Raw genomic sequence first — 19,731 nt, 5'->3', positions numbered from 1 at the left:
TTTAGAAGATATAGTTAAGAAAAGATATACTAATAGATAGATATAGGTAAGAATATAGTAGTAGATTAAGATAAAATAAAATAGAGAAAGAAAAAAGGCCTAAAAAGAGTTTTTATTCTTATATATTTCTAAATCTATAGACTAAATAGGCGCGCGAAAGTAGTATTTAGACTAAAGAGACCTACTACTACGTTACGCTAAATAAAAATAGCCTACATCTCTATCTTTATTTAAAGCTTCTAGAGTTTAAAGTAAAGATAGTAAAAACTACGTAATAGTAACTAAAAGACTAGAAATTACACCTAACGTGCTCTAGAAGAATAAAAACATAAGTAAAGTAGTGTAAGAGACCTACTAATACGTAGAACTAAACAACGCAGTCTATTATATTCTTCTAGATATAGTAGAGAGTATATAGTTATTTATTACGTATACGCTAGAGAATACTATATAGTAGCTCTATTAGCGCGTTGTAAAAAAGCGCTTAGTGTAGTTTATTAACTACGCTTATAATAACCTATAGTTAAATAAAGACGCCTTATCTAATAAGAAAGAGTTAGATTAGCTATTAAAGTAAATAAGAAAGAAAATAATAATAAAGTAGGTTAATTAATAATTAAAGAAATAGTTAAACTACGCGCTAGTAGAAACTATTACTAGTACGCAAGACTTAGTAGTAGTATAATAGAATAAGATTATATATTTAAACTATAAGATTAAGTACTATAACTTTATAAGATAGTTAGAGAAGATTAGCGTAAGTAAGGTAGCTAAAATAATAAACTATATAAAGATAGTTATAATAGTAGAAAGTTTAAAAGAATAGAGAGTAGTGTTAGAAATATAAAGAGAGGTAGCTAGAAGTAGAAAATAACTATTTACAACTACAAATACTATAGTGCTAGCTCTAGTATATAGAGTAGAGCTATAAATAATATAGAGAATAGATGTTATTTCTAATTTATAGACTAGTAAGCTTATTCTTTTATAGTAAGAAAGTAGGCGTTCTAAGAGAGCGCTGTCTACTAGTAAGATACAGAGTTTTTATACGCTGCTAGTAACTATACGTTGTAGCAAAACTATAGGAATTATAGGTAATATATAGTATTAATAGGTAATATCTACTCTTTACTTAGAATATAAATAGCTAGAGAATATTCTAAGAAGATAGAAGAAGCTTATAAGCATAAGAGAGCAGAGCGTAGTAATAGTTACTAGAGAATAACTCTTCTATAAGATTAGTAGCAACGTAGATAAGAAGTTAATATAGATTAAGTATATAGCTAAGTATTATAACTAGAACTAGTACTTAGAATATAAAAAGCGTTAGTAGATACTAAAGTAAAAGTTTAGTTCTAGCATCTTTACACTACTACTAAAAGCGTCTATTCTAAATTTATTTATAGAGTAGAAGCTAATTCTAAGACTAGAAAACTAGATAGAGATAGTTACCTAATATAATAATAATATTAGTAGTCTTTATAAAGTAGTAGAACTATTACTTATAAGCTATATACAAAAAGAACTTTCTTCTAAGTAGCTATTTCTTAAGATAATCTATAAAAGTAACCTAGAAAACTATTTAGTAGAGTTACTAATAGAGCTAGTAGAGAATAGGTTGTAGTCTTTTTAAATAGTAGAGATACGTAATTTAGATAATTATAGAAGCGTAGATAGTATAGACGTAGCTAGTAATAGTAATAAAGGTAGAGAGTAGAGTATAGATAGAGACTAAAGAAGGTAACTACGTAATAAAAAGTGCTCTACAATATAACGTTGCACGTAATATACACTACGTAAAGTAGACTTAAAAATATAATATATATAGAGAATAAGAAGTAATAGGCTATAACGTAGGTACTATTATTAGAACTAGTATAGCGTAGTTAATAGAGTGCTATATAAGCTAGCGCTGTAAAATAAACTATAGAAGTTATAGGCTAAAGAATATAGATAGATAATACTAATAAGACTAGTGTTACTAGTAATAATATATTATAGTATACAGAACTATAGAAGTAGAATAGACCTAACTTAGACTCTAAGCTTTTATTTAAGTAGATAGATTAGGCTATCTAAGTCTAGAGTTATCTAAGACAAAAGATAATAGATATAAGATAGCTACCTTATATATCTCTAGAATAGAATAGACTATGCGTAATGTTATACACCTAGCTTCTTAGGTAGAAGAGAGATTTACTATATTATATAGAAGAAAACCTATACGTAATAAGCCTTTTGCTAGTGCCTTTTTAGGTAGACTATTAGATTATTAGTTACTATTACGTTCTTTGTTACGCAGCGTAGCTATACCTTAGACACCTTTTACTTAGATATAGTAGCTTTTTAATACAGCCTTTTAATATAGCCTTTTAGTATAGTCTTTTAGTATATTCTACCTATCTTTTACTAGAACGTAGAAGCCTTTTACTAGAGCCTTACGCTATATAGTATTATTTAGAGCCTTTTTATAGCTTATTATAATATTATTATATAGCCTAACACTGTAATTTAGAAGCCTTTTACTAGTAGAGTAGAGCCTTTTACTATACGCTATACTATTTTAGGTCTAGTGTAGAATAAACGCTTTAACTAGTTTTTACAGCCTTTAGGTATAGAAGTTAGAATTCTAATATAGTTAGCTATTTAGTGTAATTTATAACTATAAGCTAAAATAAGTAGTTATTAAGAACGCGCTAAAAGAATTATATATTTATTACTTTTTTTACTTATTAGTACTTACTACTTTAAACTATAATTTACGCTATATATTCTACTTAAAGAAACTAGTAGATAGTTAAAGAATATACTTAATTCTAGATTAATATTTTATAAATATAAGAAAAAGAAAATAGCTTATATATATAAAGATAATATAAATTTAGTAGTAGAATAATAGCTTTAGTATAAAGAATATAGTTCTATACTACTAGTTAATCTTTATAAGTATATAGAATATATTATTCTTAGTATAGAGTAAAAAGAGCTATAAGTATAAAGTACTATTTTTAGTAGCTAGATATTTATAAAATAAAGATATTTATACTTATATTAGTATAGATAGATTATCTTATAATATAGATAATATATAGTTTAATAAATAAACTAAAAAGAAAATTATTTAGACTTAAAATAAAATCTATATACTTTATAGTAGAATATAAAAAGCTATAGCTCTAGAAGCTATAATATAGTAATAGAGTATTCTAGTGTTATATATAATATTACTTTATATATAATAGAGTTAACTCTAATAGAAAGCTAAAGAGAAAAATATAGTATAGTAATTAGTTATCTAATTAGATTATATAATTAGAAGAAGAATAAGTACTCTAATAGCTTTTTAAGATAAAAAAAGCTTTCTAAGATAAAAATACTATACTTATTACTTATTACTACTTACTTTACTTTTCTATTCTACTAATTATAGATTAAATATCTTCTATTTTTATCTAATATTTTATTACACTATAGTATTTATAATTATATAATTATAACTACTTTCTAACTTTAATACTAAAATTATAATTATTATAAGTAATTATAATATAACTTTATAAAGTAAAGTAAAAAGTTTAGATATAAATAGTTTTAAATATAGTATAGTATAATAAATATATTATAAGTTAAAACTATATTACTTATAAAATACTATATTATAGAAATAAAAAGTATTATAAATAGAGCTTTAAAGTTTCTTATCTAATACTATACTAAATCTAATTAAATAGAAATTATAGATTTAATCTATAAGACTTAGAGCTACTACTTTAGATTTACGTTTTACTTTTTATTAGTACTTATTACCTCTACTAAAAATTACTTAGACTTAGTAGCTCTAAGATATTCTCTTAGAAAGACTAGCTTTTACTAAAGAGTTATTAGTTTACTAATAGAAAAAAATTATTAAAGTAGTAATAAATAATAGAGTTTATCTTAATAGATTTAATTATATAGATTTTATCTACTTCTAAAGTGTATAACTAATATTCGCGTTATCGCGCAAAACTCAAGTCCTGCGGCTCTAGTACATCGTCTTAACCTTAAGACACCGTGGCGACTGTAACAATCTCTTGCGAACGCGTCGCGACTGTGTTGAACTCTCGCGAACGCGACGCGAACACAAACACTCCCCGACATACTTGCTTATCGCATAGGCATCGGGACAGGGTTGACGCAACCCTGCGAGGACGAGTTGTGCGAACCGGGGACGTTGAATGTCGTCGCGTACGGGTCCCAGGCAGGGTCCAGGTGCGGCGCATACTCAATCACGTTGAGCAGGTAGTTGAGCGGTTGTGCGCCGTAGAATCTGCTCAAGAGGGCGTATGTCGCATCGAGACCTTTGTCATGTCAGCAATCGCGCCGTCGACGCCTCCGCGATGCGGTCCTTCCGGTTGCACATACTAGACGCGGTTCCCGACGTAGTCCAGATAGTACCGTCCTCGACCCAGCGCGCTTGCGGCACCCACGTCACGTTCGGTCCGCGCTCCGTTATCCACGCCCACCCAGACTTGTTCGTTGTCGCCTTCTTGCCGTCGAGCACACCAGCGTTCGCAAGCGTCGCTACGCCGAAGCTTACGCCGACCAGGTACTCGAGCGAAGCGAGGCGCATCTTGACAAAGTCTGCCACCCCAGTGTCGTTGTTTTGGTCTAGGGTCACAACGCCGAGCCCACCGGGAACGAAGAGGATATCGAGCGCCGGCGCGTTCTTGAAGTTGTGGGTCGCTTCGATGCGAGGTGCGATGACGTGGCCGAAGTCGGTTGGCGGCATGCTGTAGTCGTCAGGGCCGTATGGTTGCATGCCAGCGGGCACGAGACCAGTCTCTTCGGCGATGATGGAGAGGGTCATCTTGTTGAAGGCCGAGAGCTACATGGACGCTGTCAGCGCTGAGACACGAGGACTGTGAGTATCGTTGGGTTCATACAATGGTCAGCATCTCCATGGGGCCAAAAACATCCAGGAGCTCAAACCCGGGAAAGATGACCTGGAAAAGGTAAGCGCATGAGGTCTATGACTTGCGAAGATATACGTACGAATCCGACGGAGAGGGTACGCATGGTGTTGAGCTCGGGTGTGAAGACGGGCGATGAGCTGTTTCCTGCTTGACACACCGCGGAGGGCAGCAAACAGGAGGCGAGCGCCACAACCTGTCCAAAGAATCTGAGATTCATGATGTATCGTGAGTCCTGCGAACGAGCTAAGACACAGTCGGCGTATGTGATGCTGAGTAACCTCCGATTCTTAACACTTGCTGAGCACGTAGCGAACAGGGTACTGCGAAAGAGTTCTTATATCCTTGCGCTCGCTGCGCACAGGCGTTTCGTCACTTTCCTACGTCTATTCTACAACAGCGCCATCTCCAGTCTCGCCCTAGCCGCCATGATCCTTTGAGTCTGGGCGGGCGCGGCAGACAAGCCGAAGAAAAAGAAGAGGAGACGGGACGAAGAATTCGCTCAATTGAAGCGAACGAGGGTAAGAACCTGCAGGAACTCCCTCGCCGGGCGTAAGAGAGTGCTCGTGCGGGAGGCTTACATTCAGCATCACGACAATGCTGCCTGCGCGGATTTGAGCACGTTTGCGGAACGTGAGCGAATATGTTTCCCGTGGCGTTCAGCCACAGCGATCTGTCATGCAGATCGCAAACATGTCAGCTCTGCCGTGAGAAACCTTAGAAGACGATCTCTACATTGTCGTGTCGAGGTGGAGGAGGTTGTGTATCGTAAATGTCCGGCGCCAAGGGCTCTGCCCAGGTTTGACAGCGGCCAAGCGAGCTGCCGCATGCCAACCAATCGAAGACTCACCACCTTCCCTTCTACTACAATAAAGTACCTTCGGCTTTGGGTGGTGTCGGGCTTGTGTTGTCAGTCAAGAAACTTCAAGCATTCACGCAATGCTGTTCATGGGTCAGAATATAACGGGTTCGCTCGTCGTTGAAGTTGACGAGATGCGCCACTCGCTTGCCAGGCGCGTAATCAGGAAGGGCTTCTCAGCTGAACATCGTGTTTTGGCCATGCTGGCAGCTGTCCTGCCCCGCCTTTCTCCTCTTCCTCGCTGAACTGCGAAATCATCCTGGACTTTGGGGCTCGTGGCAGCGGCACCTTGTATCGCATCACGAACGCATCGCTGTCGCGCGACAAACGCGCAGCGACACCCACTTTCGCGCGCCATTGTCACTCACTGGCCATGTACGGTGCTCCGCCTCCGCTCCCTCCCCGGCCTCAGCAGCCGGTGCCTCCACCATCAGGCTGGACCGAACACATGTTCTACACGAACGGATTGCCTACACCCGCGTTCGAAGCGTTGATGAAGCAGTTCTTCGCGAACCTTGATCCTAGAGGCACCGGATACATAACGCCAGAGGCGTTCTCGAGCTTCGCGGAGGTATCGCGCTGCCCGGACTCTGACAACATATGTGAGTGCTCCGCTGACTTTGGGTGAAGGGCGCTGTTGTACCTGCGTTGCGCGAGAGCGACTGCTGACTCTCCCGTGTTTTGACGGTAGGGAAGAGAAGTCTTACCCATGGCGGCATGTTCGCGAAAGAAGACATGGCAGACTATGAGTTCAAGAACGTGATGGAAGGCTTCTTCTTCGATCACAAGGTCGTGACGCGCAATCCGGGCGCGCCGCAGCTACCATACGGCGGTATGCCTCTGCTCAGCTTGGCCGGATTCACAGATTGGATTGGATTCAGTTGCGCGGCGCATCCCGACGGCATCTTTGTGGTCCCTGGGTTGAACAACGCGCTGCGGGTTTACAATGTCTGGCCGGAGCGTGGGCCCTTACCGCGATACGTCTTTCCTCCATGTCGACCAATCGAGGTACAGCAGCGCATGGATCAAGCGACACAGCGTTGCAATATGAACGCGCAGCAGAAGCTCAGAGCGACTCAGTTGGAGGCTGAGATTAAGGCGCAGGGCCGAGAGCATGCCATTGATCTGGTGAGTGATACGTATCGAGTCTATCGGTACTATTGAGATTGTAACGCGAGCGTGTGTGGTATGTTCTTCCCTTTGCCCTTCTCATTCTTCGTCCCGCAACTCAGTAGTTCCATAATGCCGTCGTATAGCAGATCAAATACATTCCTCCTTGTTGTACCCCAAGCCCTCGCATTCTCATCGAGTAGACGCAAGCTCCGACGGCGGTACATGTGGCGAAGGAAGTTCCTGCGACCAAGTCGGTGCACTGTTGTATGGCTTTGTGTCCCGGTCGACTGCGTGATGTGCCACCGCAACACCAGGTGGCTTCTCGTACTGCTGCGCTTCAGCTTCGGGTTGATAACTCATTCTCGCCTCCATGTCTTTCGTCTTGCGATGACGACGGTAGAACAGGAATGCCGCTGCTGCCACAAGTAACGCGCCCACCGCGACACCAGCACCGATACCAGCCTTTGCGCCAGTCGATGAGCCGCCGCTGCTATCTGCACCTGTTGTGGGAACATCGATAGGCCCTGTGGGTGTGGGTGTGGGTGTCGAAGGAGTCGACGGTACTGTACTAGCAGGGCTCGAGACCGCGGTCGTAGATGACATCGTCATTGGTATTTGCATTGGCGTTGGCGAAGACGATGACTCGCTGTTCAACGCTACGGTCGAAGACAAAGCGAATATCGATGCAGCTTGAGAAGAAGTGGCTGACGTAACGCCTATCGTCGCACCTCCGATATTACCGGCGCCCGCTTCTTCCATCGAAAGCACACACCCTGCGGGAAGAGACCAGTCATCGAATCGTCGGGACAGGTAGATTGGCGACCATGCTTCGGTTCCGTTCTGATTGATGACTATGCTGAAGCCTTCATTCCATGTTAGCGGAGCTGCGATGATAAGAGAGGCTGTGGTGGATCTCACTTTCTTCGTCCCCTGCTTCGATATCGCCTCGTTCGTAGCATTGGATCACGAGTGTGTTCGCAAAGGTCGACCACCAGTCTACCACCACTGAGTCATCGACATTGAGGACCACATGATGCTCCTCGCGCGGATAGTTGAAGGCGCCTGACATATCCGGACACTGTCGGTGACGCGAGCTATACGAAAGATAGAGATAGAGAAAGTGGGGAGTCAAACGGAACAACAGAAAGGTCGTTGTGCATAGGTGCTGCTACTGCTGCAGCTTTGTAGAAGCCAGCACTCTGCCTATCTCTACCTTGCATGTTCCTAGCTTTATTGCCAGTAGCTCTTTTGCAGCCTCGATCGATAGCGCGCGAATCCCGAGGCGAAGTGGCGTGAGGCTGAGAGCGCAGTGTAGCGAAACGGCCCCCATTTAGCACGCTAACTGATATGCAAGCAAGTTCCTTTTTCGCGATAACAAATGGAGAGGTACGCCATGTTGAAGCCACAAGGAGTCGGCATGCCTTATTCTGTCGTTGCCATTATGTGGAGTGGGTCCACGATAGAGCACGATGCGGAATATTATGCCGCAAGCCTGGGCACGCGGAGAGAAGTCGGGGCGGTGTCGCGCATCGTCAAGCTGGTAGACGCCGCTGATCTAGGGATCTGGAGTTCATCACATTGTGAGTCCAGGGAAATCGGCGCGAGGGTCATTTTGGACGTTTGTTGTTGAGGGGAGCTCAAGATTGCTTCTGTGAGGCTGAGCCGTAGCCGAAAACGCGGGTGGTGGCCACCTCACATGGGCTGCGCCATATACTTGGCATCATCGCCAATTGGCGGGTTTCGGAAGCACAGCGATCCAGACAAGGCTTCTGGGCCTCGCGCTCGAGCCTGGGTCTTTCTGAGGGGAACCTTGGGCACGCACGTTGCGGGGGTTGGGAAGTCGGAGATGATGGTTGAGCAGGGCTGCTGTCGCTTCGTGTGGGTCCAGACACACTTCTGAAGACGGGCAAGAGAAATCCCAGTCGAGTTGACTACACTTTCCGCTTCCGTTCTCCAGTCATGACCTTCAGAAATATGCAGGTGGGGCAATTGAAAGAGAGAGTATATAGTGATACTATAACCGCGAAACTAATCAAGATCTCTTGAGAGCGCGGCGCGCAACACTAGCACCGGTCTCGCCCCGAGCACACGCCTATGAGAGCTGTACCGGCGCCTGCGGCGAAGAATGAACATGCGACATCGTAGCCTCGCTGTACGACCTCTCGTATCCATTGCTTCCATGAGGCGCGACCGCAACACCCGGAGGCTTGTTGAACTGCTCCGCTTGAGATTGGTAGCTAAGTCGTGAGTTGAGGTCTTTCAGCTTGCGGTGGTTGCGATAGAACAGATAGGCAGCCGCCGCGACAAGCACTGCGGAAACACCAATGCCGGCGCCGATGCCGGCCTTTGCGCCTGTGGATAGACCAGCACTGTCGCTCGTGGTTGTGGTGACGACTGGATTGGTGGGCGTCACGGTTGGCGGTGCTGTAATGCCTGTGTTGACGGGGGTTGATGCAGTGCCCGAGGCGGACGCGCTTGTCGTGGTGCGCTCGTACGTGACGGTCGACGCTGAAGCGAAGATTGACGCGGGCTGAGTCGCAACGGAGGTTATGGTGACTGAAGCGGCAAAGACACTCGTGGTTCCACCTCTCTCATAGAACTTGATACCGCAAGAGACAGGATCGCTCCAATCTTTCACGTCCTGCTCCAGCATTGGCAGCGACAGATCTTGAGTGCCATTCTGCGGAATGTCGTACTCGTATACTAACATCTTGTCAGGTCAAACATTAACTTGGAGATATGTTGTGAGGGCCGCACTGTAACCTAGATCTGGGTTGTCGTCGGTCTCATAGCACCAGAACTGCAGTCGTTCGGCAAACGTTGACCACCACGACACCTCCACCTTGTCATTGACATTGACATAGAGTGGAACGACGGGATAGTAGAAGTCTCCAGACATGTTGGAGATGTTTTTGCGCGGCTCTTTCGGTACGAGGCAAAGTGTTGCGATCTAGAGCTGAAGCAGGCAGGACAAGTGGGCAGCCGTCAGCAAGTGCAGGAGGCATGCCTTTATAAAGACGCGCAACAAGCCTATATTCCATGTAACGTACGTCAAATGCAGCCTGGTCTGAGTGTTGCGAATCACGATGCGAAGTGGCGCATGGCTGTGGTATCCCACAGCGAAACGGCCCCCAATCGACGCACTCTTGATGCCCAAGAACAACTCTTTTCTTTCGCACAACCAATAGAATCATCGCCAGGCGCAATGACATGCTCATGCGACCTGTGATACAAGTCATCGTCGAGAAGCTGCGGGATGTGGGCTTCTCTATTGCGGTGTTATCGACTGGCGTACAGCCTGGTGCGGGAAAGAAACTTGCGAGCCTTGAACAAAGCCTAACAAGTTGCAGCATCGTCGCGCGTCTTGGAAGAGAGCGAACGTGGTGGAAGATGAGGTGTAGCGACTTGATAGGTTGCGCTCGATGCATCTTGTTGCTGAGATGGTTCGAGTCATTCGGGTTGGCAATAGGTGCACCAACACAGACAAGGCTGATGTCGGACCAGAAGGCTGAGCTACAGCAGAGGCACCGATTACCTTGCATGCGATGTACCGCTCGCTAGTCACCTTTTTCTATTGACGCATCACGCGCGTGAGAAGTAGCTGCGGCAGCTCAGACTAGCCTCAACCGACGTACGTTGAGCGTCCCGTTCTTCAGCTCGTCTGCAATCTCGCCATTCATTTGGCCATGTACAAAGCCCTCACCGACAACCTGCCACGCAGCTTGTGTCGCCACCTTCCGCAGGACAAGCGGGATGCTGCAACCGAACAGGATAGCCACGACATCGCCGGGTCTTGCGCGACACGGCGCCATCCCGACATAGCCTTGTTCGGTAACCATCAGCCGACGCGCCTTCTTTCGCACAGTATCGTGGAAGCGTGAGAGAAAGGTGTCAAGCTTGTCGTTCATTTGATGTACGGGATGCGACGGTGGCCGATGCAGTGTTGGGGCAGGTGAGGAAAATTTGGTGGGTATCTGTCGGACTATGTCTTCGAGCGACATGTTGTCGAGCATCACATGACGGTTGCGCTCAAACCATGTTGCAAAGCTCCAGTCGACGGGATCGCCATCAATACTGGCATGACAGGAGAAGAGGAAGTCGCTGATGTAGTGATCTGGCGCCTGGAAGCAAAGGTACTTGTCTCGGCGGTCGATGACCAAGGACCGCGCTATGGCCTCAAGCCACTCGGAAGGCTGCTTTGCGACTCGCCGAGCGCTCTGCTGGTCTTGCCGCGACTGCATCAGGTAATGACCAGCCTCGCGGCAGACGAAGCTCTCGCATCGCAATTCCCGCTCGTCAAGCCCGCCGAGCCCGTGAATGACGTCCAACACGACACCGTTGCAGTGGAGCTCCTTCAGGTCTGCGGCAAAGGTGACATCTGCCTGTTTTCTTAGTGTCTCTCCAGGAGCATCGTAAATGGCTTTCCAGCGGGTTGATCTGAGCGGTCTGAAGTTTCCAATGTGCTCACACGCACTTTGGCTTGCCATTAGCGGCACAGGCGAAGCGAAGTCGATTGTCGTCCTCCAGTCTGGAACCCAGGTAGGCACAAGATCTTCGACGCCGGGGTCGCTGACAGCGGCATTGGGACAGAATAGATGCGCAAAGCAGACGATATCCAAGGACCGATGGACGGTCCAGGAAGATCGAACAAGTCGTGCGAATTGGTGCGCGACGCTGGTGGTATATTCAGCGGGTCCGATAAGGTCTCGGTCTCGTTCAGTGATCAAACCTAACACGGAGTAAATGCGATCTCTACTGTCGGAGGCGGAGTGATTCCCCAGGTACGCCATGATAGCGATCAGATTGATACCGATTGAGGCTGGCTTAGTGTGCCATTGATGGATGCGGCGGCGATTGAAGGCTCCATCAAAGAGCTTCCGCGGAACAAGCTCGTGTTCGAAGTCTTTGCTGATGGTGCTGCAAAGGAAGATGCTGTAGATGGCACTTTTGAACCTCCCGCGGCTGATACTACCCACGCCGCAGTATAGTTTCGCCTCTTTTGGCAAGACAAACTCTTGTAACGTCCAGACCCTTGTCCACCATGGCCTGGCGAGCAAATTAGTGACGGCGACACACTTGTCGGTGAACTCGGAGTTCTGGAGCTTTTTACGCATGGCCTGGTCGTCTCCATTGAACCCAATCTGCAAGGTGGATAGGTAGTGCATGAAGTCGATGGCATCGGTGCAGTCGCTACCATCTTCTTTCTCCTCACCCAGCCATATTATTGCTCGCCTAGCTCTTTTGTAGATATCTGCCATAATGCGCACCTGTTTCTCGCGTTCGCTGGGATCATCCAAGTTGATGCACAGCGAGTCAATCCACCACCAGTCCGTGGCCCTGAAGTCGCCATGGCGAGTGACCATATGGATGAATGGTACGAGGCTGTGTAGGATGGGTAATCCACCAGTCTTTAGGTTGATCTTTGCACCTTTGTACTTGCGCTCGCCCCACACATAGCTGGCTGTGTAGTAATGAGGCGCGCTGGCAATGGGGAACTTCTGCAGCTTGCCAACGAAGACGCCATCTTCAGGCTGCGAGAAGCGGAGTAGACGAATAGAGCTCTCATCGGCGGGTTCCGAGAAGGGTGAGGCTCTGGCTGGCGGTCGCGCGTCAGCTTCCATAGGTGTGCATGCTGCGAGATCCGAGGTGGGACGGTGCGCATGACCGCGGAAGTGGCTGGATTGACGCCCCGCTTCAGCTCATTCTTGGCGGCTGCCCCAAGCCCCGCACCTCGAGAGCGGCGCAACGACATCGGAACAGCGGAACAGTGCACAATCCAGACTGGAGGCAGTACGGATTCAACCGGGCATCTTTCAACTACATACTGCCACTCTTACATGCCAAGCATCCCGGTCCAATCCCCGGTTTCCTCAACTTCCTGTAGCGCACTCCTACTGGGAACCCAACTCTGTGCCTTACTTCTATCATACCAGACCCTCAACACCCCATGTTCGGCCACCCAATCGAGACCATACATCTCCTGCATATACTTCACCTGGGCCATGACACAAATGTCCGCTAATGTGACGTGTGCGCCATCACCACTCAAGCTCTGGCTCTTGTTGCCAACCACGTCTCCTTGTATCCGAGCTTCCAACCGCGACAGAAGCATGTGAAGCTTGCCATGCGCATGCTTTGCCGCACTCTCACTCATCTCATCCTCCGTCAAGCCCGACCAGGACAACGTGTTCGGATCCGAATGTACAAGCGCAACGTTGCTCCAAGTGATGGCATCGGAGAGCAGACTCAAGATGTCTCTCGTCCGAGCTCGTTGTTGTATGGTTGCACCCCTTACGTCCAGATACCCATTGTCCACGCTGAAGACTTCTTCGAAGTACTCCATGATCGCATTCGACTCGTATATCCAGAAGACCGTGCCATCGGCATGTGTGATACGCAATGCCGGCACCGACGTTCCGGTAGGACGGGCTTCGAGGCCGGTGTGGGGGACGAGGTCTGGCGTCGGCGGATCTTTGTCAAGAAAGATGGGGATAAGATGTATGTTCTTCTCTTGAAGCATCAAAGACGTGATGTTCTTTGCGCGAAGGTAGTATACGATCCGGCGAGGGAACAGGCCCGTCGGCCAGATCCAGACGGTTGTGTCATGCTGCTGGTTCTGCGACGACATGTTAAGTTGGGAATGGTGAGGTTGTAGCGTGACCAGACTGATGCGCGCGTCGCATCTTTGGTCTGGCTTCGTGATGCGTATATATACATCCCTACGTGTACAGGATCGTCTGAAGGAACGGAAACTTTTCGTATACTTCTAGGAATCATGCCGACGTTGAGCAACCTCGAGGGCTGATTACTGTAATGTTTCCGAAGGTTTCCACCGCGACGCATCATCCCGGAGACTTGATCAACTCGCCGGGTGCTGGTGTAAAATGATGTCTTCCGAGCAAGGCCATCATAGTGTCCGAATTCTCGTCGGGTGATACCGCAACATGATAGGCAAATGCGAAAGTCTCACGGCCAGCATCGGAATGCGCACAGGTGGTGAATGGAGTACAGGAGGTGAGACGGCGTGCGGAAGCTCGGGCAATGGCGGTCGAACCCGTTACGCGCTAATCCTTGGCGGCCCTCATCACGCCCGCCCGCCCGCAGCAACACCAGCATCACAACACTCCATTGTGGTCAGGCAGATCGTATGTTCGACGCGCCCTCCTCTTCCTCATCCAGTGCTTCCTGAAGGCGCGCGATGCATCGAGCTTCATGTCAGCGGTCGCTTCATCATTCCTGCGCAATGTTCCTTATCGTGCCAATTCGATTTCTAATCCATTCGTGCTACATGTACACCAACATCCATGGATGATGTCATGGTCAGTAGGTGTATCGCTACTCTACACGTCTGCTCAAGCCCAATCACACATAAGCCAGCCCCTCCAAATCAATCTCCTCCCTCCTCCGTCTAAACCTCAGCGTATTCCCTTTACTCAGCGCCTCCGTCTCGCCAAACAAGAACCTCGATTCCAGATCCGTCCCCTCAGCCAACTCCCAATCGTACTTGAGCAGCAAATGGCACAGGGCAATCTTCATCTCATTCGCAGCGAAGAACCTGCCTGGGCAGCCCTGTGCGCCATGTCCAAATGACAGATTATTGGGACCGGTGGAAACGAGATGCGCTTGGCTGACTGTGGCGCGGTCGGTGCTGGTGCGCATGCGCTGGTAGCGGTATATGTCGTATCTGTGTGGATCGGGGTAGACATTGGGGTCTGACATGTTGAAGCCGTCGACGGCGATCTGCTCGCCTTTGTTGATGACGAGGCCGTCGGGGAGGACGACGGTGCGCCGTGCTTGACGACGCATTGTTACTGGAGCAGGGTCAGCTTGGAGTTCTTTTTCGGCTTCGACTGAACGACTTACGGAATGCAGCGGGTCTATACCGCTGCGACTCCTTCAACGCGCTATCCATTAACGTGAGATTTGCAAGCGCTGCCTTGGTCAGCCCGTCGGCTGTCAGTACCCTGACGATCTCCTCCCTTAATGCCGCAACGTAGTGTGGTTCGTTCCCCAGCAAGGTTATGGCATGCGTTAGCAGCTCACTGGTCGTATGTATCGCTACGAAAGATAGCGCAATTTGGAAGAGAGCTGGGTCGTACCCTGTCCCTCCGCTCTTCTGCTCGAACCAATCGATCATGTCGTTGAACACGGGTTCCGGTTTGCCGTTTCTTCTAGCTTCGGCTTTTAGAGCTCGACGCTCGGCGAGGAGAGGTGTGAGGATTGCGCGGCATGTGGCTCCATGTTTGAAGACGTTCTTCGCCTCAGAGGAGAACCAAGGAACGAGGAACTTGAGCGAGGATGGAAGGGCAGTCATTTTGAGAATCATGGTGAAGCTTGCTACCGTGTAGGCCTTGGAAGCTTCGAGCCACGCCGTGTTGCGGCACATGGTGTCGCCGAGAAAGACCCTGGTGGAGAGACGGGCGATCAGTTGGAGAATGCTGTCTGCTATAACGGTTTCTCTCCACTCTGCTAGGCGGTTAGCTCGCAAGTCTAATCACTCATTTGAGACGAATAGCGAAGTCATCTCACCCGTATCTTGGCCGAATATCACATCGAGAGCATGACTGGCTTCTTCCGAGAGAGGCTTTGTTAAGACATCTTGAATAGCTTCGTTAGCATCGTGTCATGCGCGTAGTTGTTTACTTCTCACTTAGGTATTTGGTAAGTTAGTCCTTCACAACGTTTTGTACAAGTCTTTGTTCGTGGAGCAAGACGGCATACATCTCGAAGCCGGAAACGTGTCCCGAGAAGTTCTTCTCTATTGCCTTTGCGAAGCTCAGATCTATGCTGTTACGAATTGTTGCCGCATACTTAGGAGGCAGAATAAGACATTCGCCCGTGTCAACAATTAACCTGTAGGGCTGCTTGCCGTAGCGTTTCCTCGCGTCGCTTAGTATGGCCCTTCCGTTCATAAGAAATTCAATCCGTTTTGAGAGGGTAGTCTGGTTCTATCGTGGAGGATTTGCTAGTGGATGTTTCGATTTTCCGCTGGTACTAACGACGATCGAGAGTACGACCACAACGCCCAGTAAGATAGCTGTGCTTGCTAAGAAAGTATGCGCAAGTGGCTCTAGGGGTAGTTCTAACGTAGCACATAGAACTCGTACTAGTCCCGGAATCGACATGTTAGATAGCATCTTGACTGCATAGATTGTGAACGCTTAGGCTGCCTAGTGCGTAAAAGGACGCGCATTCAGGAGACTTATACGGCAGTCTGCGTTCAAAGGCGCTAACAACTCACAGTCTTACGAACGCTAATCACGAAAGAAAAGTCTTTATCACGATAAGCTTAGTAGGCTCTTGTCCGGCAACGTCCTCAATTCTAAGCGTATCCGTGACTTCATTGCAGACTAGACCTCGTTGTGCGTCCACTTTCGACGCTGTAACAATCCACTTTAGACGCTGCATCAACCCACTATAGATACTGTATCGATTCAGTTTGGACGCTGTATTATCCTATTCTAGACGCTGTGTAAATCTACACATAAGTTGTTGTTCACGAGAGCGATAGCCTCTTGAATCCTACGACCTACTGTGAATAATGTATTAACCCACTGTAGACGTTGTATAAAGCCAGGTTGGACGGTATATTAACCTAATATGGACGCTATATGAACCCACTCATGAGTCGTAGTTCACGAGATCAATAGCCTCTTCGTTCGAACGAAACACTATGATTCTTAAGACTTTTGCTGAAAGCTGTATTGTGAGAATTTTACAGGCAGTGCGCAGTGTCTTCTGCTGTTCTGTTACGTTGAAGCAGACCAACTGCAGCCATCTGCAATTCCTACAACGCCTTCTAAGGTTGTGATGTAGACGTGAAGGATTCCTTGGATCGGCAAAATGGAAGGTCAGACGATGCCCCATCTGAGTCCTACGTCATGGACCAGGCCAGCAACCCCCCTTTTCTTTTGTCGTGGTCGCGAAATACCCCGAGAAGTATTCACCGTTGCGATAAAGGTGGAGCCGTAGTGGGGACCAGGAAACCGTAACATCAATTGCGGAACCTGGTTACTGATTTTAGCCAATAAGGTCGTAGAATATTTGAAATGCGCATAATTCATTTGCGATTGCCCTCGCGCTTCACAGAGGTTCGCAATCATTGTGGACTTTCCAGGACTCGCGTCGACAGAAACGTGTTGGAGGAGCGTAGCGCGGCGCTAGCACGCGAGTGCCACTTTTCTTATGACCCCACAACCCAAACACAGACACGCAGTCGCAGTAGGTGTCTTCTCTTTCTGATCTCGTGCGGGTCAGATACTGGAGAGTGGTTTCAGTCGTCCAATCGGCAACCGCACACGTCCCACTGTGGTATGAGCCGCAGGTTCAGGCATAGATGTCAACTCTGATCAAGGCATAAGTCAGAAAGATCATGTTGCATTAAGCCTATCGAAACAGCTATGAAAGCAGGACCCAAAGCAAGCACGATATTAGGCGGGCCTATAAACCCTGACAAATAGATACTCAACACAACACAGAATCACTTGTCCTCCTCGGCATTACATTCCTCGATTGGTCCTCATCGGCTCACAATCCCGGCTCATTCATCCCGCTCAGTACATTGGGTCGCCAACAGCCGTGATGGATGCGGTGCATACACCATTCTGGCAGTAACCGGCGGGTGTAAGCCAGCCCCAGAGTTCTAGCGCAAGGTCAGCGTTGAGTTACGACGTAAGGACAGATGAAGACCTACCAACAGACTCGCCGTTCTGGAAGATAGCGTTTGCCGCGCCAGAGATGGTCGCGGAACAGACTTGCGTACCACTGAGCTGATCGCAGGTGATGATGAAAGGAGCTGTCGCGCTCAACGGGGCACTGGCGGCACCATAGCAGCGTCCACCGTCGCACCACGCTGCCACACTGGTGTTGGTACCGTAGTTGTTGCCGTCAATGAGAAGGTTGTTGAGTGTACCAGCTACGGTGATGTTGCACTTGTATGATGAATCGCATGCACCCGACACTGTTATGCGAGTTAGTCGACTGATCGCTTCGAAAGCAAATTGCAAGTATGGATCACTTACTGAGACCATAGGCAGCACCAAGAACACCGGAGAAGGCTTTGTCGATCACGCCCGGCATCGCGGGAAGGTTGTCCAGCGTAAGCTTGCCTTGTCCTTGGACAGGAGCGGAGAAGGTAGACGGCAGAGCGGTGGAAGCTGTAGCTGGAGCGGAAGTGGGCGCCGCAGTGATGGTGGCTACCGATGAGGCCTTGACGGATGAAGCTCCCAGGCTAACGTCGACGGCCAACAAGGTCGAAGACGAGACCTTGACTCCCAAAAGAGGTGAGGAAGATCCACCGACATTGACACCGAGCAAAGGTGCGGTACCCGTAGTGGTGGCGGCTGCGCTGCTGGCCTTCGAAGTAATGACTGAGCTGGCAGCGCTGCTGACCTTCGAGACGATGGCAGAGCTGCTTGCCTTGGAGACAATAGCGGAGCTGCTAGCCTTCGAAACGACTGCTGCACTGCTAGACTTCGCAGTGACGACTGCAGCTGCGCTGCTGGTCTTCGAAGTGACGACTGCAACCGCACTGCTGGACTTGACGGCTGCTGCGCTGCTGGTTTTGAGAGCACTGGAGGTCTTCGCAGTGGTAGTAGCGCGTGCGTCGAGGACTGGCGCAGCTGCAGCCAAAGCGCTGAAGAAGGTGAGGGTAGCGAGAAGCTTCATGATGATTGATATGATGGACCGAAGTAGGGGTAGTGATCAAGGAAGCGAGAGATGCCAAGGAGGACAAGAGATCAAGAGCGAAGGTAAAGCTGTAAAGCTTGGAAAGCGAGAGCTGGATATGCTGAGGATGCCTTCTTCATGCAGCAGAACTGGTTGGTCTTTATGTCTTTCCAAACCGAAGCCCGTTGTCTTGGAGCATCCCCTTGACCAGCATCATTTGGATTTGTTCCATGGCAGGAGCTCGATCGATGTCGACGAACAATGCAAATTGCCGTCTCCTCCTCTGGTCTGGCCTTCACCATCGTGAACGTGCCCTGAATCTAGACTTTGGTATTGGAAACGGCCTCGAAGAACGCTTGGTGTATGCTATCGGGAGTGCGCGAGGCTGCCGGAGCTGGGTACCTGCTTTGTGTCAACTTTGATTGGTGCGGACCCGATCCGCTTCGCGCAATTCTCCTGAGTCGCAAGGTCTAAGCAATTCCAAGGTACGGGTGCCGTTCCGCTATAGGCTTGAGTGGAGTGCCACGATCTCGAGGCGGGCACTAGCGCGTTGCGCAAAGGGCGGGCCCGTCGACCTGGTTGCTTGATGATGCGATAAGGTGCCAAGCAGTCGATTTGCATTCCATCGGACACGGTCATTTTGCTCGAATGCCATCTAAGGTTTGACACTAGGCAGGCTAGCACTAGTTCCCGCAACCATAAGTGCTCGCCAGGGATGGTGCCCAACGCGGGGTTCGCTTTCAGGGTGCAACACCATCTCCATTGCTGATGATACCGATGTGCAAACAGGGTAAAGTCCCCTTCCCCACGATGCAGCCGTTGGATACGACGGAACGTCTTCATAGATGGAGTGGGTCTTTGATCGACACCTTGTCAGCGCTCTTCTTGTCTTGCTTGATACTTGAACTGCTCGACAACCATAGTCTCTCAACGATTGGTTGACTGACAAATACATATCGAAGTCGAAGCTGTCTGTTGACATGCAGCCTCTATCACAAAGCCATCAAGAATCTCGCTGCAGGCCTAGAGTAGACAAACTACGCCGCCGATATCATGTTCCTGCTCCGCGCAACGATAGCGCCGAGAATCGAATGCGCCTTTGGATGAGATTGGAGGTCGGGCTTGTTTCGTGCCAACCAT

General features: G+C 48.0%; 6 protein-coding genes across 6 annotated transcripts; all 6 read right to left on the bottom strand.

Moving 5' to 3' along the window:
* Positions 1 to 4,146: 4,146 nt before the first annotated feature.
* J4E88_003544 (uncharacterized protein) lies at positions 4,147 to 4,849 on the bottom strand (the record flags this gene model as incomplete). Its single annotated transcript, XM_049397194.1, has 2 exons — positions 4,147 to 4,340; positions 4,438 to 4,849. The coding sequence occupies 2 exons, from the start codon at positions 4,847 to 4,849 to the stop codon at positions 4,147 to 4,149; spliced, it is 606 nt and encodes a 201-aa protein (XP_049257536.1).
* A 4,167-nt stretch (positions 4,850 to 9,016) lies between these two features.
* Positions 9,017 to 9,634, bottom strand: J4E88_003543 (uncharacterized protein; the record flags this gene model as incomplete). Its single annotated transcript, XM_049397193.1, has 2 exons — positions 9,017 to 9,604; positions 9,629 to 9,634. 2 exons carry the CDS (start codon positions 9,632 to 9,634, stop codon positions 9,017 to 9,019), a joined length of 594 nt encoding a protein of 197 aa, XP_049257535.1.
* A 901-nt stretch (positions 9,635 to 10,535) lies between these two features.
* J4E88_003542 (uncharacterized protein) lies at positions 10,536 to 12,545 on the bottom strand (the record flags this gene model as incomplete). Its single annotated transcript, XM_049397192.1, has 1 exon — positions 10,536 to 12,545. One exon carries the CDS (start codon positions 12,543 to 12,545, stop codon positions 10,536 to 10,538), a length of 2,010 nt encoding a protein of 669 aa, XP_049257534.1.
* Positions 12,546 to 12,757: 212 nt separating this feature from the next.
* J4E88_003541 (uncharacterized protein) lies at positions 12,758 to 13,552 on the bottom strand (the record flags this gene model as incomplete). The annotated part of the gene is made up of 1 exon (XM_049397191.1): positions 12,758 to 13,552. The coding sequence occupies one exon, from the start codon at positions 13,550 to 13,552 to the stop codon at positions 12,758 to 12,760; it is 795 nt and encodes a 264-aa protein (XP_049257533.1).
* A 734-nt stretch (positions 13,553 to 14,286) lies between these two features.
* On the bottom strand, positions 14,287 to 15,310 carry J4E88_003540 (uncharacterized protein; the record flags this gene model as incomplete). The annotated part of the gene is made up of 2 exons (XM_049397190.1): positions 14,287 to 14,735; positions 14,968 to 15,310. The coding sequence occupies 2 exons, from the start codon at positions 15,308 to 15,310 to the stop codon at positions 14,287 to 14,289; spliced, it is 792 nt and encodes a 263-aa protein (XP_049257532.1).
* A 2,167-nt stretch (positions 15,311 to 17,477) lies between these two features.
* J4E88_003539 (uncharacterized protein) lies at positions 17,478 to 18,591 on the bottom strand (the record flags this gene model as incomplete). The annotated part of the gene is made up of 3 exons (XM_049397189.1): positions 17,478 to 17,566; positions 17,618 to 17,839; positions 17,946 to 18,591. 3 exons carry the CDS (start codon positions 18,589 to 18,591, stop codon positions 17,478 to 17,480), a joined length of 957 nt encoding a protein of 318 aa, XP_049257531.1.
* Between the last annotated feature and the right edge of the window lie 1,140 nt (positions 18,592 to 19,731).

Source organism: Alternaria novae-zelandiae (genome assembly GCF_023758075.1).
Source record: "Alternaria novae-zelandiae strain BMP 2774 chromosome Unknown scaffold_5, whole genome shotgun sequence".
In the NCBI taxonomy this organism is placed as follows: Eukaryota; Fungi; Ascomycota; class Dothideomycetes; order Pleosporales; family Pleosporaceae; genus Alternaria; species Alternaria novae-zelandiae.
This window is presented reverse-complemented; position numbering and strand designations above follow the sequence as displayed.